This window comes from Petaurus breviceps, unplaced genomic scaffold, assembly GCF_028583685.1.
Source record: "Petaurus breviceps papuanus isolate PSGF00001 unplaced genomic scaffold, PetGlider_PUasm1.0 188, whole genome shotgun sequence".
Taxonomy (NCBI): Eukaryota; Metazoa; Chordata; class Mammalia; order Diprotodontia; family Petauridae; genus Petaurus; species Petaurus breviceps.
Window position 1 is genome coordinate 18,047,498 of NW_027185804.1, and position 25,937 is coordinate 18,073,434.

General features: G+C 40.9%; 1 protein-coding gene across 1 annotated transcript in view; it reads left to right on the forward strand.

Moving 5' to 3' along the window:
• Positions 1-23,415, forward strand: part of METTL15 (methyltransferase 15, mitochondrial 12S rRNA N4-cytidine) — a 324,534-nt gene extending 301,119 nt beyond the window's left edge. Inside the window, exon 6 of the mRNA XM_069091349.1 lies at positions 22,837-23,415. Within this exon, the coding sequence (XP_068947450.1) occupies positions 22,837-22,856 (20 nt within the window). The 3' untranslated portion in view covers positions 22,857-23,415. The remainder of the gene's footprint in view (positions 1-22,836) is intronic.
• Positions 23,416-25,937: the final 2,522 nt, after the last annotated feature.

The window sequence follows — 25,937 nt, forward strand, 5'->3', positions numbered from 1 at the left end:
TGATGGTTCTCTTAGGTACCAGCCTCGCCTTCCCACCTTTGAGTCCATGACCACTGGATTGACTGCTCAAATGCCTTCAATATCTCCCTATTTCTGGACTTTATATGGGGGTGGGGTTTGGCAGTTGAGTATTGAATGTTGAGTTTCTGGCCTTCTACTCTGGTCAAACTATTACTGCTGCTCCTTGGGTATTTCCACCTTACTCTTTGTACTCTTCTTCCCAGCGCATTATATCATTCTTTTCAACCTCTGTGAAGTCTCCCCACCCTTTATGGCACAACCCAATCCTAAATTCTATCAAAGATGTTCTTGATGATCTAGCCTCCCAGTAGTTTCACCATTTGCTTTTGTCTATCCACTGGTTGGATAGACATTATCTTTATTACCATTATCTTTACTGTTTTGCTCTGTGAAGACAGGAATCAAGTCTTATTCATCTCTACCCCCTTCACTCCCAAAGAGAATCAATTTTCTTTTTTTTTTTTGGAGGGCAATTGGGGTTAAGTAACTTGCCCAAGGTTACATGGCTAGTTTTAAGTGTTAAGTGTCTGAGGCCGGAAACAAACTCAGGTCCTCCTGACTCTGGGGCCGGCACTTTACTCACTGCGCCACCTAGCCGCCCAAGAATCAATTTTCTTACAGACAGTAAGAGTTCAGAACATAGTGTTGATTTGATTGCTATTGTTTCTATGGGGTTTAAAGCATACCTGATTATGTATGGAATTTTTTTTTCACATGGGGAAGCTCAGGTGGTAGGGCATTGATTCAGCGCACTCCATCCTTACAGAGAGGCTATTTGGCATAGTGAAATGAGTGCACCAGACTTGGAGTTAGGAGAGGTGTATGTACAAAAGGTACCTTTTACATTTATTAGGTGTGTGACTATGGGAAAGTTACTGAATCTCTCTGAGCCTTGGTTTCTTTTTCTGTAAAAATGGAGCTGTTACTAAAACTACCTCATGAAGCTGACATGGGGAATCCCATGAGGTAGTGTCTTCCGACCCTTAAATATGTGTCAGGTATGATTATTTTTCCAACTCAGCTATATAATCCTGCTTTTCCTTATACATTTTAGCAAGATTTCCAAGGAAATTCAAGTGTGAACACACTGTTCTAGAAAGGGCTAAGTATCGCAAGTCCTTTGTGTGTACCAGTGATGCTGCTGACTCACCATCATTGTCATACCTCTTTGGAACTGTTTTTCCAAGAATGATGATGCCTTTGTCCTGACCTATCCTTGAGCAGGAATGCTTTCCTTAGGTGGCTGTTTGGGCTTAGCAGCAAGTTTTGCAAAAGAGGGTTTGTTTTTTTCTTCTGTGTTAATAATATACCTTATACTGTCAAAGAGTATTTATGCACATTATCACATTTAATCCTTCCCACGTTCTAGTACAGTGAATGGCTCCTTTCATGACTGACTTTGTGCCTTAAAGAGGCTAGGTATAGGTCCAAGGTAGTTAGGAGGTGCTGCAGTAGATAGGACCCTAAGCCAGACCTGGAATCAGGAAGATTCATTTTCTTGAATTCAAATCTGGCGTCGGACACTTACTAGCTGTGTGACCTTGGGCAGATCACAATCCTGTTTGCCTCAGTTTCCTCATCTGTAATATGAGCCAGAGAAGAAAATGGCAAAACACTCCAGTATCTTTGCCAAGGAAACACCATATGAGGTGACAAAGAGTCAGAGAAGGCTGAAATCACTGAACAACAACACAGAGCCAGTGGAGAAGTGATAGACTTGGAGTCAGAGCACCTGAGCTCACATCCTGGCTCAGCTGCTCATTAGTGTGCTGACCTTGGGCAAACCACGTGGCCCCTCTGCTTCAGTTTACTCATCTGTGGAATGGGGGTGATGACTACACACCCATAGGATCTTAGACAAGCCACTGTCTCTGACAGTGAGAATCCTAGGCTCTGTCAAGGCACAGTAGAAGCACCTGAGGCTCTTCCTGATCTGTCCCTCCCCCCCCCTCAGCTGCCGGGGCCTCCCCACCCCCCACTCTAGTTATTAAGCTTGTTTCTACTTTGAGAATACATACACACATATAATGTACATGTATGCATACATGTATGTAGATCCATATGTACCTGAGCATGCTCACATTACTTTTATGCCTTTTGTATATGTGAACACGTCTATCATGCCTATGTATTCATGTGTATATATCCATGTGTATGAATGTGTATATGTTGTATAAGTATGTGTATATTATGTATGTATCCATGTATAGATCCACACATGTGAATCTAGACACATTACATATCTTGCATGCACCACACTATTGTGTATATGCACGTAATGCATACATATCATGCAGTACATGTTTGAGCACATATGTGTACATGTGTGTAATATGCATGCACGTACATTTTGAGCACAGGGACTATTTTCACTTTTGTCTGGCACCTAGCAGAGTGTCTAGCCCTGGGTATGTACTCAGTAAAGGTATATTTGTTTTTTAATGGATTGATTGACTATAGCCTCTGTTTCCTCTAAGATGACAAGGTTACTTTGTTCAATGATCAGCTATGACTGACTTAGCTCTTCTCAGCAATACAATGATCCAAGACACTTCCAAAAGACTCATGATGGAAAATGCTGTCCACAATCAGAGAAAGAAATATGGAGTCTGAATGCAGATCAAAGTATGCTATTTTCACTTTCCTTTTTTGTGCCTGTGTATTTTTCCTTTTGTTTCTTCTTTCATAGCATGATTAACATGGACATATGTTTTACATGATTCTACATATATAATATATGTCATATTGCTTGCTGTCTTAGGGAGGGGCATGAGGAGGGAGGGAAGGGGAAAAATTTGGAACTCAAAAATCTTATCAAAATGAATGTTGGAAGTTGTCTTTAGAAGTAATTGGAAAAATAAAATACTGTTTAAAAATAAAATGACAGGGTCAGCCATGGAAGGAAGGATGGAAGGGAGAGAGGAAAGAAAGAAGAGAGGGAGGAAGGCGAGAAGGGAGGGAAGGAAGAAGAGAGAGGGAAGAAGGATAGAAGGGATGGCAGGAAGAAAAAAGGGAGAGAAGAAAAGAAGGGAGGGAAGGAGAGAGGAAGGATATTAAGGAGGGAGGGAGGAAAGAAGGAAGGGAGAAGGAAGAAAATTAGCATTAATTAAGCATCTACTGCATAGCAGGCACTGTGCTAAGCACCTTACAGATGGTCTCATTTGGTCCTCACAACACCCTTGAGAGGCAGGTGTTATTCTTAGCCTCATTTTATAGTTGAGGAACCCAATGCCAGGGACTCACTCAGGATCATACAGCTGTTAAGTGACCAAGGCTGGATTTTGGATCCAGGTCTTTCTCAAGGACAACATGGCTACTTTGTGAAAAAATCCTAGGATTCTAGCTAAGTTTATAGATCCATTGGACTTGGAGTCCGGAAGCATTGAGTTCAAGTCCTGATATAGACATTAGCTCTCGGTACCTCAGTTTCCTTATCTGTAAAATGGAAATAATAATACCCACTTCACTGGGTTGTTAGTGAAGTTCAAATGAAATTGCCTGTGCTGAGAGCTTTACAAAACTTAAAATGCTATAGAAATTCTCTTATCTCGAAGGTTCCTTCTGTCAGGGCAACATTAAGTTAGACTGTGAATAAGGAGCTGGCTCTGCAGGTATAAGCAGAATAAGAGACCTGTAATTACAAGTGCATAGTCAGTCCACAAGTATTTGTTGAACTCCTACTATGTGCCAAGCACTGTGCTGCACAGTAGGGATGCAAAGAAATCCCCAAACAGTCCCTGCCTTCAGGGAGCTCCCAGTCTGTTACAGAAGACAAATACGAGAAATATGGATTGACGTGGGCATCCTGAAGATGCCTAAAATCACAGGTGCACTCTGCTCTCCCAGCACTTCCTGGTAGAGTTGTGGATGGAATCACATGGTTTGGGGTCGAGGAAGGGACCTTGAGAGGTCATCTGGTCCATCTGCCTGGACCTCAGCAGCCCTGCATCTTGACTAGCCCAGACAGACTTAGCCTATTTTTAAAGCCCTCTGGCGGAGGGAGAGTCCACATGCTCTTTGCTGACCCATTCCAGTGTTTCATTGTCCTCATTTTCTTCAGTGCCTTCCTTCTAGCTACCCTAATCCCCTTGTGCTATAACTCATGCCCATTTTCTCATATCTTCTCAATGGGTCACCAACCTCTTCATAATGTTTGAAAAATTTTTAAGGCGCATTTTAAGTCACTTGTCTTTCAAGCTTCCAGGCAGACTTCTGGTGTGTAGTCCTGAACTGGAAGTTGGGGAGACCTGAATTCAAATTCTGCCTCCATCATTTTTTGGCCAGCCACATGACCTCTGACAAATCACCTTTCTGATCTTCAAGGTGCTTTCCAGCTCTAACATTCTAAGCTAATGTTAAATTCTAGTGTATATTTGCTCTCTTGGGACTTACCTCCTGATTACCTCCACATTTGTAGAGGGCTAGGGTAGGGAGGGCATATCTTCTGAAAATCTGGAATGTTACCTACCAAGCCTGAAGCCTCAAACTGATTAAGAGGCAGCCTTGGAGTCAGGCACATCTGAGTTTCTAACACTTTGTGACCATGGGAAAGTCACTGAGTTTCTCATAATCCTCTCAAAGCTCTCTATGACTAAGTTACCTAGAGATTGTTGGCCTACTTTAGTGATTGGAATTTCTGCACACTGGACGGCCCCTACACCAATTAAGTCACATATCTGGACTCCCTTCAACCTAACCTCTATCCTCCCCACAAAAACTAGGTTGGCTCTAAGTCAGAGCGCCAGGCCTACCTCCACAAGGCAGATGAAGCCAGCTCCCGGGGCACCAGGTACCATGTCCTGGTTTCCCGGGTAGTAGCAGCCCCTCTACAAGGACACAGAGAGTAGGTTCCCCCACAGGACCACTGCATAGAAGTCAGATTATCCGCTGGGGTAATGCCACTGACAGCGGTGTCTAGTCTATAACAGTAAGACATCCCGTGACTGCATACTCTTTTTTCCTCATGTTATGTTCATCTTTTGACTGACAGAAGGAGATTGCTTAAGAGCACAGGCCTCAGATGTAGAAGGGAAACCAGGATTCCAGTTTTAGCTCTGCCACTGACTAGCTGGAGAACAAACTTTGGGTAAATCTCTTATTCTCCTCATTTGTAAAAGGAGACAGATAATTAGATGATTTATGTGCCTCTCTGCCAGTTATTAAGTTCTACCATTTTATAAACATGTTAGGTCACCTCTGAGCTTCTCTGATCTCAGGACTGTTTTCTGTGGTACCCATTCACATCTAGTCTTTTTCTATATTGCTTTTTCTTAGAATAAATTAAATATGACCTCTACTGGGTGCCAACCTGATATAAGTTAACATATGCATTTTGCAAAAATCAGACAAACTCCAGCTAGTGTGTATCCAAATCCCAGAACCCTCCAAAATAAATGTAAAAAGTGAGTGCTTGCGACAGTTATTTGTGTGTGTGTGTGTGTGTGTGTGTGTGTGTGTGTGTGTGTTTAGGGCTATCACAATGCAGTCAACCAGAGAAAATCAACCATGAGCTAGGGGAAAATAATTTGAATTTATAGTGGGGTTTGCCAAGAATGCCACGACTGAATGCAAAGATTCTGGAGCCTGACATTGAGAAGAGAGCTGAACTCTCCCTGGGATTGTTTGAGCTGTGTGGCTCATTGATGCTATTTCTATTTGCTTTCTTGTCTGTCATTTCTGGAATCACGGAGCTATTTTGGCTCTTACTCAGCTCTACTCCCTCCTGAGAGGTTAAAATATCCAGAAAGCAGTGGTGCTGAATCTTTGCATCTTTAGTAGAGGGGCAGCCTGGGCCATTTGGTGATGCTGCTTTGGGGCAGAGTAAATTTGTAGCCGTAATGATATTTTGGACTGTGAGATCCCACTGGATTTGGGGAACTTTGAATTACCTTAAATAGTGAGAACATAAACACTCCTAAGTCACCCCTGAGACAAAATAACTGAAGCATGGAAATTAGTTCAGATATGCACCAAAGCTTCATTGAATTTTAATCTAAGTTTTTACCAAATTATTTACAGATACTTGGGAAATGGAAGTTAGGTCACAATGAAAGATGGATCAAGTGGGTTGCAATAAATTTGTGACCCAAAATCCTTGACCTTTGGGCTTGGCTAAGCCAGAGTAATTGACCATTTTGGCTGAAGTCCAAGGTGCCTGTTTTTAGACTCTTATTATTACTGTGCTGAGTCGGTGCTTTTTGTGGAGATCTTTAAAACGTTGCTTTTCCTTAAAAGCAGTGAAGTCAATGTTTCAATAAACATTTATGGAGTTAAGCACCTATGGTGAGATGAGGCAATGTGCAGGGCATTGTTGAGGATATATGGTTGAATAAAACATAATCCATTTTCTAAAGGGCATATGACCAAATAAAAGAGAGGACATAGGTACAAATACTTGCAATATAAGAATCAAAGATTTACAGAATCACAGACATAAAAGAGACCCCAAAAAGTCACCTGGCCCAAGATATATCTGAATAGAAATCCATCCAGAAGAAGAGGTCAACCATTTTCTGGGGAAAAAACAATGGTGAATGAGAAATCACTACCTTGGGAAGTGGGGAGGTGAATTCCACTTTTCAAACAGCTCTGTTAGGAAGGAGTAGAAATCTACTTCTTTGAAAAACATCCATCTTTTGCTTCAAGTTGTACCCTCTTCAGCCGAACAGAACAAAACTAATTTTTCTTCTATAAGACACTATTTGTTGGTGTGCTTTTCCCTCCTCTAAATATCTTGTATTTACTTATCTTTGTAACTGAGTCATCGCATACACACATCCTCAATCTTTCTGTCTCTCTATCTCTCACTGTCTCTGTCTCTGTCTCTCTCTCACACACACACACACACACAGTAGAATGTAAGCTCTTTGTTAGGAAGGTTATTTATTTATTTTTTGTATTTGTATCCTTCATGGCCTATCTTAGTTTCTTGCATATGTAGGGACATTAAAAATGCTTGTTGAATTGAGCTTTCACACACTTGAAGAAATCCATCATGTCCCACCCAAGTCTTTTCTTCTCTAGACTAACCATCTATGATAAGTACACAAAAGATGCACAAACAACAGGTTCTGTGAAATTGAAGTAATAAAAGATCATTTCCAAGGGAAATTATTGATAATGGAGACTTTGTAGAAAATGTGGCACTTGAGCTGTATCAAAAACAGGTCATGCCACTTAGGTCCATTTGGACCTAAGCACAAGACTTTGGATGGGATCTCAGTTCCATCATCTTTCTTGTTCTGGACACAATTCCTCTATTAACACAGCTGAAAACCTCCCTGGTCCTTTTATTATGTCACACTGTCAACTCATATTGCATCACACTAAAATCCCCAAGTCTTTTTCACTTGAATTATTGTCTAGCTATGTCTTCCCCATATTGTATTTGTCCAATTGATTTTATGAACCCAATATAAGACTTTGGATGCATCCCTATTAAATTTCATCTTACTAGACATACCCTATTTTCTATCTCATTGAGTTTCTTTTTTGGATCCTAATACTATGGTGTAGAATAATAGCTATCATTCCTAACTTTGTGCATCTAAAATGAGTTTTCTGTACTCACAAAGTATTTATCTTCTTTACTTTTCATTTGGCACTTAATTCAAAATGTCTAGCCTAAGGCTATGTAAGGGAACTATATCTAGAAGACAGGAATGGGAAAGAAGGAAACTGGGAAGGAGGTAAAGAAAATAAAGAAGGAAGATTTGAGAAAAGACAGGAGGGAATGGGAGAAGACATGGAAGCAGGATGATATTAGTAATGGTAAAAGAGGAAAGAAGAGAGGCAGTATAAATATTATAGAAGCCCTGTATTTGGAGTCAGAGACCTTGATTCAAATCCCAACCCAGGATTGATTCCCAACTCTGCATTTTTCAAGATCGAGCTATTTAGCCTGTCCGAGACTCAGTTTCTTCATCTATAAAAGGACTGGGTTGGACTAGATGGCCTCAAAGGTTCCTTTTAGCCCTAAATTTATAGCCTATAATTTTCCTTTAATGGGGTTACCAAACATCTCAGGAAAACATTTGGCAAAATCCCTTATGGAATCTGTAGCAACCATGGAGACACACAAGACAAACATGATTAGGAGGATTCAGAACTGGTCAAATATCTGGAGCCAAAGAGTGACTATTAGCGGCCCAAAGTCCGTGCCGAAGGAGGTCTCCAGTGGAGTGCTTCAGGGATCTCTCCTTTGCACTGTACTCCACATTTTTATGGATGACTTGGGGGAAGGCCTAAGTAATAATGCTATCGAATTGACAAATGCTACTATGCTAGAAGAAAATAAGTAGAATGTCATATTATATGACAGAGATCTTGAAAGGCTAAAATGAGTAGTGAAATCTTTTTTTTTTTTCTGGAGGGGAGGTAGGGCAGTTGGGGTTAAGTGACTTGCCCAAGGTCATACAGCTAATTTTTTTGTATGTGTGTTGTGTCTGAGGCTAGATTTGAACTCAAGTCCTCCTGACTCTAGGGCCACTGCACCATCTAGCTGCCCCTGAGTAGTGAAATCTTAAAAGATGAAATATAACAGAAAGAAACTTCTAAATTTGAGGGTTTTTTTTTTTAAATCAACTTCCTGAATACTAGAGATACAGCTAGATTCATCTGAAAAATCATCGGGTAGGGAGTAGGATGGGTTTAGTGGGCTGCCAACTCAGTCTAAGTCCACAGTGTGATATGGCATCCAAAATAACAAATCTAATTTTGACAAATTGTAATGATGAGGGTGAACACAGTGGTGAGGGGGCTTAAGCCCATAACATGCTAGTTTAAGGGAACAGGGAATATTTAGCTCCCAGAAGAGAAGACTGAGAAGGCACAAAATTAGAGCCTGTGTTAGCCAGGTCCAAGATTTCTGGGAACATAGACAAAGACTTCCACTATCTGCTAATCACAGGATTTGCTGAATCACGTGTAAAGCCCTCGTGGGAACTTTACTGTGGAAAAGAGACATGAAACATGTGACCACTACTTCTCTGCCATCCTTATCCCACATATACCTGATTGGAGAAGTGAAGAGGTAGGTCTGTGTGACTAAAAATAAGGCTTTAAACCGTTCAGTTCAAGCAGAGCTGCTCCTTCCTAGCCTTCTGTTGGAACCCTGTGGCCTGGAGAGGATGGGAGGGTGACATGTAACCAAAGGCTCCAGGTGTCCCAGAAGGTTCTGATTGGTTCTTCTTCTATTCTCCCTCTACACTACTCCCCTTGGTGATCTCATCAGCTCCAGTGGATTTAATGACCATGTCTATGTTGATGATTCTCAAGTCTACCCATCCTACCCCAACCTCTCTGCTGACCTCCAATTTCACATCTCCAACTGTTTTTCAGATATCTCAAACTGATTGTCCAGTAGACATTGGAAACCCAACATGTTCCGAACTGAACTCATTGTCTTTTCCCCTAAACACTCCCCCATATCTACCTTCCTTATTACTACAAAGGGTAACACCCTTCCAGTCCCTCAGGCTTACAACCTAGGTGTTATTCTGGACTCCTCCCTCCCTCTCACCACCCACAGCTGAGCCGTTGCCAAGTTTTATCAATTTTACCTCTGGAACATCTCTCCAGCATGCCCCTTTTTCTCCTCTGACATTGCCACCCCTCTGGTGCAGGCCCTCATCTCCTCACACCTGGACTACTGCAACAGTTTCTGATCAGCCCACCTGCCTCAAGTCTCTCCCTACTCTAAGCCATCTCCCATTCAGCCACCAAAGTGATTTTCCTAAAGTACAGATCTGACCATGCCACCCCCTACTCAGTAATCTCTAGTAGCTCCCTCTTGGCTCCAGTATCAAATATAAGATCCTCTGTCTGGTGTTCAAAGCCCTTCATAATCTAGCTCCTCCAGCTTTTCTAGTCTTCTTACTCCCTATCCCCACATACTCTTTGATCCAGTGACATTGACCTCCTGACTGTTTTATCAACAAGACTCTGCATCTCTTTGCCCGGGCATTTTCTCTAGCCTGGAATTTGCTCCCTTCTCTGCTTTGTCTACTGACCTTGCTGGTTTCCTTTTAAGTCACAAGTAAAATCCAATATTCCAAATGAAGTCCCTCTAAACCCTTCTTAATTCTACTACCTTCCTTCTTTTAATTTTTTCCTATTTATCCTGTATGTAGCTTGTTTGTATATATTTGGTTGCATGTTGTCTCCCCCATTAGATTGTAAGCTCCTTCAGAGCAAGCAGTCTTTTGACTCTTTTTGTATTCCCCAGTACTTAGCAGTGTTTGGCATATAGTAAGTGCTTAATAAATGTTTATTGACTCACTAGGGAAATTTCTACTTGTCCACAAACACCGAAAGGGTTGAACCTGTAGTTATCTTGCATCATAGTCCTTGAAATATTTGAAGATGGCTAAGTGCTAGAAGGAAATTGTGAAGTACTCTAGTATCTTTGCCAAGAAAGCCCCAAATAAGGTCATGAAGAATTGGACAGGACTGAAAACAACTGAATAACAAAACAAAGCGCTAGAAGGACTAGACTTGCTCATTTTGGGGCCAAAAGGGTAAGCAATGATTCTAGGAAGGAAAACTTCCTAAAAAGTAAACTGTCCTAAAGTAGAATTCAGATTAGGTTTCTCCTTTTTGGGGATCTCCATGTGAAGGTATTCTGACTCATTGTCATCAGCGCCATTGAAAAGACTTGTGTTCTGGAGCTGAGGAGATTGGCTGACCTCTGAGGTCCCACTCAGCTCTGATATGTGAGGATTCCGAGAGAGATAGACCTTGATGGAGAGAAAGAGAAGATCTCAGCAAGTGGAGATGGGAGCTTCCTGGGGTCCTGGGGGAAAACTGCTCCAGATGAGTGGAATGTCATATGAGCAAAAGTTGCTTTTCTGAGGAAGCCCAGGATGTGTATTGGGGATGGTGAGAATAGCATTTTGACTAGTTCTGAGGAATATGTGGTCAGTTTTCTTGCAGAAGTGAAGATCACAGTGTGGAACATTGCATATCTTTTCAGATTTTTTTAAAGTATTGATCAGTTCTGCTGATTTTTTCCCCTCTTTTTCCTCTTTTAAATACTCTTTCTTATATAGAATGGCTCCCTGGGTAGGGTAGGTAGATGGGGAATTTAGATGATTTAAACTTTTTTAAATAAAATTTTATGTTTATTTTTAATTTACATCATTCATTTCCACAAGATTTTGAGTTACAGATTTTCCTCTGTATTTCCCCTATCCACCACCCCAAAACAGTGATCCCACTGTATACCCCCTCCCACAATTTGCTCTCTCCTATATCCTCCTCCAGCCCCCCTCCGACTTTCTGGTAGGGCAAGATGGATCTCCATACCCCAGTGCCTGTTTATCTTATTTCCCAGTTGCATATAAATAATAATAATTAATAATAATAATAATAATTTTTAAAAACATTTGCTATTTAAAATTTGAATTCCAGATTCTTTTACTTCCTCCCTTGTTACCCACCCTTACTGGGAAGATAAGCAGTTCAACATAGGTTGTGCATGTGTAATAATGCAAAACATTTCCATAGTGGATATATTGTGAAAGACTGACTATATTTCCTTCCATCTTTCCTGCCCCCTACTTGTTCTATTCTCTACTTTGACCCTGTCCCTTCCAAAAGTCTGTGCTGCTAACCCTCCCCTCCATGATCTCCTGTCTTATCCCCTTCCCCCCTACTCTCCTGTAGTGTGAGATACCCAATTTAGTGTGTATATCATTCCCTCCCTAAGCCAAATTCAATGAGAATAAGGTTGACCCATTCCCTTTTGTCTCCTGTTCTTCCCTTCCATTGTAACAGTTGTCCCTTGCCTCTTTTATGTGAGATAATTTACCCCATTCTGTCTCTCCCCATCTCCTCTTATTATATTCTTCTCTCACCTCTCAATTTCACCTTTGAAATATAATACCTTCCTATTCAATTGATCCTGTGCCCTCTGTCTATATATACCTGTACACATATATACACACACTCACATATGTATTCATATGCACATATACCCTCCTATATAGATATATATATGTATGTATGTGTGTATATGTGAAAATTTTATATTTCCTTCAACTATCCTCATACTGAGAAAAGTTTCATAAGTTAGAATTATCGTTTTTCCATGTAGGCATGTAAATTGTTTGACTTTGATAAGTTCCTTACGATTTCTTTTCCCTGTTTACCTTCTCATGCTTCTCTTGCTTCTTGTATCTGAATGTCAAATTTTCTATTCAACTCTGGTTTTTTCATCAAGAATCCTTGAAAGTTCTCTATTCCATTGAATGACCTTATTTTCCCCTGAAACATTATACTCGGTTTTTCTGGGTAGGTGATTCTTGGTTTTAATTCTAGCTCCTTTGACCTCCAGAATATTATATTCCAAGCCCTTAAATCCTTTAATGTAGAAGTGGCTAGATCCTGTGTTATCCTGATTGTGTTTCCACAATATTGAAATCGTTTCTTCTTGGCTGCTTATAATATTTTATCCTTGGTCTGGGAACTCTGGAACTGGCTATAATATTCCCAGGAGTTTTCTTTTTGGGATCTTTTTCAAGAGGTGATTGGTGGATTCTTTCAACCTCTATTTTTCTCTCTGGTTCTAAAACATCAGGGTAATTTTCCTTGAGAATTTCTTAAAAGATGATTTCTAGGTTGTTTTTTTGATCATGACTTTCAGGTAGTCCAATAATTTTTAAATTATCTCTCCTATATCTATTTTCCAGGTCAGTGGTTTTTCCAATGAGATATTTCATATTGCCTTCTATTTTTTTTTTCATTTTTTTGAATCTGTTTAATAGTATCTTGATTTCTCATAAAGTCACTAGCTTCCATTTGTTCCAGTCTAATTCTGAAGGAATGATTCTCTTCAGTGAGCTTTTGAGATTCTTTTTCCATCTGGCAAATTTGACTTTTTAAGGCATTCTTCTCCTCATTGACTTTTTTGGTCCTCTTTTGCCATTTCAATTAATCTATTTTTTAAGGTGTTATTTTCTTCAGTCAGGTTGTTGACTCTCTTTTCATGATTTTCTTGTATCATTCTCATTTCTCTTCCCAATTTTTCCTCCACTTCTCTTACTTGATTTTCAAAATCCTTCTTGAGCTCCTCCATGGCCTATAATCAGTTCAGATTTTTCTTGGAAGCTTTTGGTGCAGGAGTTATGACTTTGTTGTCTTCCTCCCACTCCATGCTTTGATCTTTTTTGTCCCCCCAAAAGGAATCTAAAGTTGAATTGCTGTGCTTGTTTTGCTTCCTTTGCTGGCTCATGTTGCCACTCAATTACATGACTTTTGAGCTCTTTGTCACAGTAGAACTCTACTTCCAGAGGGGAGAGCTTTGTCCCAAATCTCTGGGGTTTTCATAGAGCTGCCATATCTCTTAGGAGGGCACTGTCCCTGCAGCCCCCAGAAACTCTGGCTCACTGGTCACACACCTCAGGTCCACCACCCAAGACCATGATCCAGATCCAGGTAGGTTAAAGCAAGAACAATTACCCTCTGAATGTTTACTTGGGTCCTTGTTCTGTGGGCCAGGAGCTCTGAAGCAGCCACTTGGAGGTGCGGCTGCAACTCTGCCACTTCTAGCTCCAGGGGCAGGGGCCAGACCTACTCCTCAGTCCCTCCCCTCCTCCCCCCCCCCCAAATTCTACACAGACCTCTCACTTTTTCTTTGGCATTTATGGGTTAATAATTCTGGAAACTGCCACTGTTGCTGGTGATCCACTCTCCCAAAGTCAGCTGCAGCCTCTGCTCAGGACCTCCCTGGGGCTAAAACCGTGGGCTCATGTGAAGCTGGGCTCTGTTCCCAGTGCCCTGCAATGGACCCTTCCTGTCTGCCTGACAGGCTGCCTTCAGCAGGAGATTTGTTTCTCTCTGTCACTTTGTGGGTTCTGTAGCTCTAAAATTTGTTTAGAGTCATATTTTATAGGTATTTGTGGTGATTATGAGGGGAGCTCACAGAGCTTTCCTGCTTCTATGCCACCATCTTGGCTCCATCCCCATCTAGATGATGTGAATTAAAAATATTTCAATAAAATTTTATTTTTTTTAAAGAAGGGTATTTGGTGGGAAATAATGTGAGGTGAGATAGAAAGATAGGCTGGTACCTGATAGTGGAGGTCTTAAACGGTTTGAATTTTGTAAAGAATCAGGTTTTGAGCAAGGAACTAAGAAAAATCAGATCTTCTTATACTTCAGAAGGGACATGTTGAATGAGCAATGGATAATAAAAACTGGCATTTATATAGTGCTTTTAATGTTTGGAAAGTACCTTTCAGATGTCTTCTCATTTCATCCTTACAACAACCATCAAAGGTAGGTACTATTGTAATCCCAATTTTACAGATGAAGAAATGGACACGTAGAGCAGTTAAGTGACATGCTCAGGATCTCATGACTATCCAGCACCTGAGGTAAGATTTAAATTCAGACCAGCCTGACTGCAGATGCAGCTCTCTGTCTACTGTACCCATAACAATGGGATGGCAGGTCCATCGCAGTTTCCCAAGAGCAGACTCTGTCACATTCACATCTTTCTACCTTAGCAGCCAGCACAATAATTTACACTTAACAGATACTTAATATTTGTTTAATTGAATTTAATAATAATAATAGCAAACATTTTTATGGCTATTCCTATGTGCCAGGCACTGTGTTAAGTGTTTTATAGGTATCATCTCATCTGATCCCCACAGCAATGGACACCACCTGTTGTTCTGGATAGAAGATTACCTCAATTATATCAGTAACTTGGGCACAGCCAAAGGTGGTAGGCACAGTTACATAAACAAACGTTGTACATGGAAGCTGGATAATAATTTGAGATATTATAAAGGAGATTCATGTTTCAGGTATGGGCTGAACTTCATGCTCTTTAGGTACTTCTTTTTTTTTCTTTCAAAGTATTTTAATTTTTTCTCTCTTTTTTATTTTTTAGTTTACAGCATTCATTTTCACAAGATTTTGAGTTACAAATTTTCTCTCCATTTTTCCCCTACCCACCACCCCAAAATAGTGATCTGACTGAATATCCCCTCCCTGAATCTGCTCTCTCCCATATCTTCCCCATCCCCACTCTGATTTTCCAGTAGGGAACAGTGGATCTCTATGCTCTAGTGCCTGTATATCTTATTTCCCAGTTGCATGTAAAGTAATAGTAATAATAGTATATATGTTTTAAACATTTGATTTTAAGACTTTGAATTCCAGATTCATTCCTTTCCTTCCTTGTCACCCACCCTTACTGGGAAGATAAGCAATTCAATATAGGTTGTACATGTGTAACTAAGCAAAACATTTCCATAGTGGATATATTGTGAAAGACTGACTATATTTCCCTTCATCCTATCCCACCCCCTCATTTGTTCTATTCTATACTTTGATCATCTCCCTTTTCAAAAGTGGGTTCTTCTAACTTCCCTCCTCCCTAGCCTGCCCTCCCTTCCATTATCCCCCCTCTCATCCCCTTCCCCCTCTACTCTCCTATAGTGTGAGATACACTATTTAGTGTGTATATCATTCCCTCCCTAAGCCAAAGTCATTGAGAATAAGGTTGACTCATTCCCTTTTGTCTTCCTGTTCTTCCCCTCCATTGTAACAGTTTTCCCTTGCCTCTTCAAATTGAAATAATTTGCCCCATTGTCTCTCTTCCCATTTCCTCTCATTATATTCCTCTCTCAACTTTTGATTTCACCTTTTAAGTATCATCCCTTCCTATTCAATTGGTCCTGTGCCCTCTGTCTATGTATACCTGTACACATATATACACAAATTCACATATGTATTCATGCGCCCATATACCCTCCTATGTAGACATATATATGTGTCTATACATACATATATATATATAATGTACACACTTTTATACATATTTCTATTCCCTTCAACTATTCTTATACTGAGAAATGTTTCACAAATTACAATTATCGTTTTTCCATGTAGGCATGTAAACAGTTCAACTTTGATGAGTTCCTTATGATTTCTTTTCCCTGTTTACCTTCTTATGCTTCTCTTGCTTCTTGTATCTGAATGTCAAATTTTCTATTCCACTGTTTTTTTTTCATCAAGAATTCTTGAAGGTCCTCTATTCTACTGAATGACCATATTTTCTCCTGAAACATAATACTCAATTTTTCTGCATAGGTGATTCTTGGTTTTAATCCCAGCTCCTTTGACCTCCAGAATATCATATTCCATGCCCTTTGATCCCTCAGTGTAGAAGCTGCCATATCCTGTGTTATCCTGATTGTGTTTCTACAATATTCAAATTGTTTCTTCCTGGCTCCTTATAATATTTACTCCTTAATCTTGGAATTCTGGAACCTGAATATAATATTCATAGGAGTTTTCTTTTTGGGATCTTTTTCAGGAGGTGATTGGTGGATTCTTTCAACCTCTCCTTTACCCTCTGGTTCTAAAACATCAGGGCAAGTTTCCTTGGGAATTTCTTGAAGGATGATTTCTAGGTACTTTTTTTGATCATGACTTTCAGGTAGTCCAATAATTTTAAAATTGTCTCTGGATCTATTTTCCAGGTCAGTGGTTTTTCCAATAAGATATTTCACATTGCCTTCTATTTTTTTATTTGTTTGTATCTGTTTAATAGTATCTTGATTTCTCATAAAGTCACTAGCTTCTATTTGTTCCAATCTAGTTCTGAAGCAATGATTCTCCTCATTGAGCTTTTGAGATTCTTTTTCCATCTGGTAAATTCGGCTTTTTAAGGCATTCTTCTCCTCATTGACTTTTTTGGTCCTCTTTTGCCATTTCAATTAATCTATTTTTTAAGGTGTTATTTTCTTCAGTCAGGTTGTTGACTTTCATTTTATAATTTTCTTGCATTATTCTCATTTGTCTTCCCAATTTTTCCTCCATTTCTCTTATTTGGTTTTCAAAATCCTTCTTAAGGTACTCTTTGGCCTGTAACCAGCTCATATTTTTCTTGGAAGCTTTTGGTGTAAGAGTTCTGACTTGGATGTCTTCCTTCCATTCCATGCTTTGATCCTTTTTGTTCATGAAATAGGATTGTAAAGTTGGATTGCTGTGCTTGCTTTGCTTCCTTTGCTTGCTTATGTTGCCACTCATTTACTTGACTTTTGAGTCTTTTGCCACAGTAGAACTCTGCTACCAGAAAGGGGAGCTTTATCCCAATTGCTGGGGTTTTCGCAGCTTCTGGAGCTATTAGTAGGGTGCCCTCTCTGAAGCCTCAATACTCTCTGGCAAACTGGTCATGCACCCCAGGAACTCCACCCTAGACACCTATCCAGATCCAAGAAGATTAGAGCCAGAACAATTACCCCTCAGGCTGGTTGCTTGGTCCCCACAGTCTGCAGGCCAGGAGCTCTGAAGCAGCATGGCCGTGGAGCCTCAGCTGCTTCTCGCCCTGGGGCAAAGGCCGGATTGCACTCCTGAACTCCCTGTTCCCCAGAGTCTACACTGACCTCTCACTTTGTCTTTGGCATCTATGGGTTGATAATTCTGGCAACTGCCACAGCTGCTGGTGATCTGAAGTCCCTCCAGCTGGCAGCTGGTCGGGCTGCTCTGAGGCTAAAACCTTGGCCCTGCACAGGGCTGGGCTCGGGTCCCAGAGCGCCCAGCTGGCTCCTTCCTGCTGGCCTGTCTTCAGTGGGAGGTGAGCTTTTGTCTGTCATTTTGTGGGTTCTGTAGCCCCAGATTTTGTCTAGAGTAATTTTTTACATGAATTGGAGGAGGTGGAAGCCGGAGCCACGTGGAAGTCCTATTTCTAGTCCACTATCTTGACTCTGCCCCTTTAGGTACTTTCTCATGCTCAACATGTCATTAGTGTAAAACTAGAAGGATGGTCAGGGGATGCAGAAATGATTCATTATCAGAAATATAATGGGAAAAAATTTGTCATTTTTTCTTCCTTGGGTAAAGAACCCAAGTGTGAGAGGTCTCAAGTTAAAAGTCTTAAATACCTGACCTTCTAGAGAAAGAATAATATTTGAATAGTATGTTTCTTAGAAAAATAATCATCCGTGTTGTCCCCAAGGCTAAGGTGGCAGTGAAAGGGACCTCCACTGTGATTTGGGGAAAATAAGAACTTGTACTTTGACATTCCCCTCTATTCCAGTGAGTGATATGGATAATGCATATCCCATGGCAAGAAGTGCCTCTTGTTTACCAGCCTATATGCTATAGAAAAGTTAAACTACATTAACTGAAAATAGTATTCATTGCATTGGACTTTGGCTTCTCTTTGGAAACTTGGGTTTAAGTCCCAAAATACATAGGATCAAATGATCTGGTCCTGGAAGGGACTACAGAGATTACTTAGTAATAGAGTTAAAGGATCAGAGATGTAGAGCTTGGAAGGGACCTTAGGAGCCACCAAGTCCAATGCCTCAATTACATATAAGGAAACTGAGGCAGAGAGAGGGTAAATGACTTACCCATGGTCATATAGTTAGTAAATTTCTGAGGAAAGATTCAAATTCAGGACTTCCTTACTCCAAGTTGAGAGCTCTATCCATTGCACCACCAAACTACCTCAAAATTATTTACTCCACATGAGACTGAACCCACAGTCCCTGCCTTAGGAAACTTATGACTTAACCATTAAGGATACTTTAATTATTTAATTTTACAAGTGAGAAGAATAAGATCCAGAGAGGGGAAGTTATTTACTTAAGGACATCCGGGTATTAAGCAGCAGACCTGGAATTTGAATCCAGATTTTCCAACTCTAAATTGCACAGTTTCTAGCAAAGGCTTCAAGAATGCAAGGTTATCCCTCTGCAATTGTGAAGGCTCTGAGGAGGTCTTTAGTGGATATTGTTTTCTAATTTGTAGCAAATATATGGAATATGCAGCTTCTGCCTTTTTGTACTTTCTATTCATTTTCTGTAGAGGTCTGAAATTCTGGTTTGGATGCAAGATTATTGGATCAGCAAGATGCTATTTCTGCTACCTCTTTGATTTTTGAGATGGACATTTTGATGTGTTGCCTGTGTTACATTTGTACCATTCGTAAACTGGGCTGAGACTATGTCAGGGTTTCCGCCCCCATCACTTTGTTTTACGTGGCCAGCTACCACAGAGCAAACTCCACTTTAGTTTCTGGTCACCCTAGCAATGCTGCTCATTTGGTGACGTTTTCCATTCATGGAACTGTTGGTCTCCGCTCCCTTGGTCCTGGCAGGAAACAAATGTGTCACCCAGCGGACTGAGCTAAATATAACCACACTGCAGGCTACAGGTCTGTCCCGTATGCTCTTCGTTGGATGTCATTCAGATGTTGGATGCCACATTGCCAACACACTATTCAGTGGAGTTTTCCATCCATCTGTAGATCCATCTGTGACTAGAAAAATATATTGCTTTTGTCTTAACAACATTGAAACTGCAGAGCATTTGAAGGAATATCAGCAGAGGAGGAAGGGACAACCACTAAATGGAGTGAAAGGTCAAGCTGAGTATACAGATATTCAGAAAATGACTCATTTCTGTCATCTGTGTTTACTTGGGCCTATCATCAAATTTGTCTGTTTTTTGTATCGAACTACTCATGTAAAGCAATTGAAATACTTTGTACCTTTGCTCTGTGGGCTATATCCCCTACATTTAAGGTAGCGAGTGTTGTTGTTCAGTCATATTTGACTCTATGACCCCATTTGAGGTTTTCTTGGCAAGGATACTAGAGTGGTTTACCATTTCCTTCTCCTGTTCATTTTATAGATGAAGAAACCGAGGTAAATTGCATTGACTTACCCAGGGTCACACAGTTAGTAAGTGTCTGAGGCTGAATTTGAACTCAGGTTTGACTGACTCCAAACCTAGCATGCTATCCTTTGCACCACTTAGTTGCCCTAAGACAGCAAATAAAGGAATATAATTTAGTGCCAGTAAAATATGGTTATTTTTCATGTTTTACATGACCACTTGGGTTGCTTTTGGGGGAGGAACTTATTATTTATTTCTTCTAAGATAAATTTGATATGTCAGGCAAGCTTTATGTATTAGAAAGAAATCCTGGATCTAAAGTCAAAAGACATAGGTTCTGCTACTTAGTACTTGTATGACCTTGAGCAAGTCATTGAACCTTTAGACCTAAATTTCTTCCTTCACTTGTAAAATGAGGAGACTGGATTAGATGACCTCTAAGGTCCCTTCTAGATCTAAGTTTATGATTAACAACATATTTGACATGGTTCCTCATATGTTCTGTGACTTAAGCTTATTTATAAATATGCCTATTTTTATATATACATAAATATGAGAAATTATTATTATTATTCACAAACTAGAGACTCGAGCCAGATGCTTCCTAAGTTCCAGTTCTAACTTTGTTATTCAACGAGTGACTCCATATGCTGTTCTCCCTAGAATCATTTTATAATAGCATCATAAATACGTTACAACCACTGCCATCATAACATTGCAAAGCATTGCACACATGCTTAGGGTGTGCAATAGCTTATGATGATTATCTGAGTTAATGCTTGAGCCCTAAAATAACTCTGTGAGCTTTGTTCTGCTCATCTGACCATTAATGTAGACATTACTCAATACTACTAATTTACCAAAAGTGTGTCATACAATTTTAGAGGTTCAGATGTCTGTCATTATCCTGTCTTCTGTTATCAATATCCAGTCTCCTGTCTTCATGTTATCAATATTCTTCCTAAAGTGCCTAAAATTTGGCACTCAGAATCAAAAGCAATATTCCAGATGTGATCTGACGAGACCAGAGTGCAGAAGAAGGGGAGGAAGGAGAAGAACATTTATTAAGTACCTACTGTGTGCCAGGATTAAACACATGCACACACAGACTAAGCATTTCACAAATATCTCATTTGATCCTCACAAAAACCCTGGGAGGTAGGTGCTATTATTATCCACATTTTACAGTTAAGGAAACTGAGGTAAATGGAGTTTATGTGAGTTGCTCAAGGCCACACATTTAGGGAGTATCTAATGTTAGATTTTAACTCAGGTCTTCTGGACTCCAGGCCCAGCATTCTATTCACTATGCCAACTAATTGCCACTAGAAGAAAGGTTATTCCTTGAAGTTATACCTCTTTAATAAAGTCTGAGAATTCATTAACTTTCTTGACTGCCACATCACACAAACTGCAGTCCAATGAAATCCCCATATCTTTTTCAAGTATTTAGTCATGCCTCCTCCGTCTTGTAATTATTAAGTGTTTTTTAGTGTAAGGTTTGACACTTGTCTTTATTAAATATAATTTCATCTGATTAGCTTTTCTCTATTGTTTTGTATTCTTTCCATTTTTGTGTCACCTGCAAATTTATGCCTTTGTCCAAGTCATTGAAAAGAAAGCTAAAAAGAACTGGGGCTAAGAAGAAAACACTGCACTGGGAATAGCAGAATTCCAGGTTGATATTGAACTACCAAAGATTACTTCATCATTCAAGCCATTCAGCTGGCTCTGACACCTTCTAATTGGACTATGATCTAGCCCACATTGCCCATCATCCATAAGAACAGCTTGAAAGACTTTATCAAATGCTTTGCCAAGTAAATGATAGCTACGGCATTCTCTCGATCTACCATTTTGGTAACCCTGTCAAAAAGAAAAAATATACTACAGTGATTTGCTCTTGATGAGTCCATGCTGCCTTTGTGATCACGACTTTTTACTCCATATGTTAACTGTCTTGTAAATAACATATAGAATTTTGTTGAAGATCCAAATCAAGTTCATTGGCCGATGTGCATTGCTAACATAACAAAACAATTTGTCTGTCTTTGTATCCCCAGTGCCTGAAACATGGTAAGCACTTAATAAGCATTTCCATTTGTGACTTCACCACCTCTCCCCACTTCTTTTCAACTGTCTTTTATATACTGTCTTCCCCCATTAGAATATTCTCCTTGAAGCCTGGAACTTTCTGTTTGCTCATATTAATAACCTCAACACTTAGAGTAAGTGCTTAAGAAATGCTTGCTGACTTGATTTAGTAATATTTTATTTAATATTTTTCTATCTGTATTTATCAGGGAAATTAGTCCACAGTTTTCTTTGGGGGAAGAATTTAGGTTTTTCTACATGTGAATACCATATTTTCCTTATTAAAAGTAATTTTCCATTTTTCTCAACATTTATGAAAAAAATCACTACAAGATAAATGTTTTATTTGTTGTTTGATGGCTTGAAATAATTCACCTGTGCATCCACCTGGGAGTGCATGTATGCATGTGTGTGCCTGGGTGTGTGTGTGTGTGTGTGTGTGTGTGCGTGTGTGTGTGTGTGTGTGTGGTGTCATCTTATTTCTTCCATCGCTTACCTCTATATGATAAAAGGCATCATTGAATAAGGTCCTTTGGAAGTTTGAAAATACTCATCTGGGAATATATTTAACCCTGGTGGAGAAAAGTTTGCTTTCTGCAAAATAATTCATTGCTGAAATCTCAGGGGTTTTGTTTGTTTTTTGACACAATATTTCATTGTGATGATTTAGGTAATTTCCATTTTTTTGCAAATAATCTTCCAATTATGTTTAATTTTAAAAATATATTGGTATATAACTAAATGTAATAAACCCCTAATAATATTCTTAAGCTCTTTTTTATTTGTTGTAGTTTCTCATTTTTCATGTTAGTTGATTGTACTTATTCTCTGCTTTAGGGAGCTTGCAAATGGTTTGTAATTTTGCTGTTCTTAAAAATAACTCTTGGTCTAAAGGATTAATGTTAAATTATTTTAGTTTTCTATTTCATTTATTTCTATTCTTATTTTTTCCCTTTTGTTTAGACTTACTTTGTTTCCGTTCTGCTGACTCTAGGTTCAAACAGTTCATAGTTTCTTCGTTTCTCATTAATCATGTACACCCTTTCTCCTAAGAATACTTTTGTCTACATCCTATAGGTTTTTATATGTGGGATTAAGGAGAGACGACAGAGCAAGGTGTATGGATGCTGGCCTCAGTGTAAGACCTGGGTTCATTACTGCTTCTTTCATATATGCCTTTGTCTGGTCAAGTCACTTCATTGCTCAGTTTTCCAAGTAACTGTATAAGGTAAGAAGAGAGTGCCAGTCTCATTGTACACAGATGAACTCACAAAAAACCAACATTATTTTTAATGTCTTGTTTTGTGATTTCTTCTTTGACCAATTCATTATTTAATAACTTGATTTTAAAGTTTAAGTTTCCATGTAGAATTATATCACTGAGCACAGAGCCTGACACATAATGGGAATGCTTGTGTATTGACAAATTGATGTTATTGTTTAGCATTCTAACATTATTGCATTGTGGCCCGAAAAAATCATATATAATTACTACCTTTTTGAATTTACCTTTGTAAATCTTTATTATCCAGATGATTATTTTTGAGAGTACCACGTATAGTTCAAAAAATGTTTATTCCCTGTTTCTTCCATTTAATTTTCCAAATATCTGTTACGATACTATGTTATGCCCAGCATATTCAATAACTGTGATATTAAAACAAATGTTTTATATTACTCATCTTTTTTTTCTGGGACTGTCAAGTTCTGATAATGGTGTTCAAGTCCATTTCTATTATATTTTTGCCTGCTTCTGTTGCTGTTAACCTCTTATAACGAATGCTTGTTAAATATACTCTACCGATGGGCATTTGGTCACCTGGTACTTTGACAATCAGGATAAGCACAAAGAAAATGATTATAGCTTAAGTTCCAACATCTGTCAAAGAGGATAAAGGAGAAAAATTCTAGGAAGTACTAGGTAAGATCCTTCACATTGAGTCAACATAAACTTTGAAACTTCATAGCTTCAGTGAACTGTGGGAGGCCAGAACAACAGAACTTATGTTGGGAAAGCTTCAGGAATGAGGATGAGAAACACCCAAGTCCTGGAGGCTGCCCGAAGCCTCCACGCCTTGGGCAGAACTGTCTCGGTCAGCTGCCGTGCGCAGACCACTCAAAAGGCATTCTGTACGAGAAGGAAGTTTACGCAGCAGAAACTTTGCACATGCCCAGTAAACTCCCTACGCCAATGGTTCAGAAAACAGCACTGCGCATGTCCAGTAAAACCACCCTTGCATGCGCTGTTGAGAACTCATGCTCATGCCTAGTAACCACCTTGCTTATGCAACGGTTAGGAAAACATCACTGCGCATGCCCAGTAACTGTCATACTAAGAAACTGCTCAGAAAACCGCCCTGCGCATGCCTCACAATCAGCCCACACGTGCAACCACTAAGAAAACCGTCCTGCGCATGCTTAGTGTGCCCAGCGCACGTGCCCAGTAACATCCACAAACCGTCTTGTCACACACAACGTGAAGCTGCTTAGGGCTGGTGCGGACAGTCGCCCTACTTAAGGGATTTCTCCCCGGATTTTCATTCTGAAGGCTGGGCCTTTCCAAGGAGGATGGAATCCTCGACTTTGGCTTCAGGTTCTCGCCCTCGAGGCCAAGCACGTCCTCAGCCAGTCCGGGGCCTAGTTCCTAGTTAGAAGCCCTGGCCGTTGTGGCGGTGGCCCTCAGGAGTCCGCGGAGGCGGAGCTGGGGCCAAGGCTGAGGGGACCCGGGGAGGGCAGGAGGGGGCGTGGTACCCCTCCTCCCCCAGCGGTTTTTCTCTTCCTTTCTTCGCCCCCCCCCATCGCCGGGGGGGGGGAGGGGCTGCCGGGCGGCGGCCCCCGAGATCCCAGCGACCATCTCCACTCCATCCCGCTGCAGTGTGAGGAGCAGTCCGGGAATGGGTTGTTTGGAAAGGGAGATCATGGTGGTGGACACCCAGGACAACTCCTGGGCCCCCTGTGTCCTGGAAAGGGGCAGGGCAGAGGAGATGGTGCTCCCTTTTATGTTTTCTGATGTCCTTGCGGCTATCTGGAAGCACTGTTTGAGGGGCACAGTGTGGCTCCCCTTTCACTTCCCGCTGACGCAGCAGGCTGCCTTGCGTTGCGGACTCTGGTGGCTTGGCTGCTGGATCCTCCTTCGTAGCTGCAGCTCCTCCTGAGGCTCCTGCCCCCCCAGGCCGGAGCGGGGCCGGCCCGAGGTGGGCCGCACCCGCTCAGCTGTGGCCGCAGCTCGGGCTTCTCCCAGGCCTGCCCGGGCTCCTTCTTAGGCTGCAGCTCCGGCTCCAGCCCTCGGGGGCGCCATCCCCAAGCTTGGGGCTCCTCCTGCCTGAGTTCCAGCCCAGGTTCTGGGCCTGCTCGCTCAGGCTCCTTCGGGGGCTGCAGCTGCCGAGTATGGGGTCACATACGCGACCACAGCACCAGCCTCTGCCCCTGCTAGGGCACCTAGACCGCAGTGCCTGGGCTTCCACGGTGACCCCAGCCCTCCCGTGCTTCCAGCCCAGCAGCTTCAGCTCCTCTTGGAAATCCACAGCTGTTGGTCACCGCCCACCCGAGGGACACCTTGAGTCTCCACCAGACCCTGTTCGGCTACTCTGAAATCACTATTGAAATTGGGTAACTTTCTTTATTGGAGACAACTCATAGGGTCACCTCCTGCTCTCTACCCCAGTGCCTGTGACCTGCGAGGAGAATACGCTAATGTAGTTCAGAGGAAAGAATGCTGTATTTGGAGTCAGAGTACCTGGATTCGAATCCTGGCTCTGCTGCTTACTACCTGTGTGACCTTGGCCAAGTCACTTAACCTCTCTGCACTTCAGTTTCCTCATTTGTAAAATGAAGTGGCTGGACTAAATGAACTCTTAAGGTCTCTTCATGCTTAATATCTATGACTTCACTTAACATCTAAGCCTCGGTTTTCCTGTCAGTAAAGTAGTGGTTTTAGTACCCACCTCATAGGATTGTAAAGAGCTTCAAGTACGAAAATGTAAGTGCTTTGAGAGCCTTAATATCATCTGTGTGTGTAAGTTATGTTGTCCACTGGTGTCCTGCCTGAAGAGTAGGTAATATGATGGGGTCAACTCAAGTAGACTGATAACTTAAGTAGACACCTTGCATTTCAGGGTGCATAGCTAAACATCCAGGTGGTCCCTGATAGGAAGTAAATCCAAGGTCAGAGGAGTCCA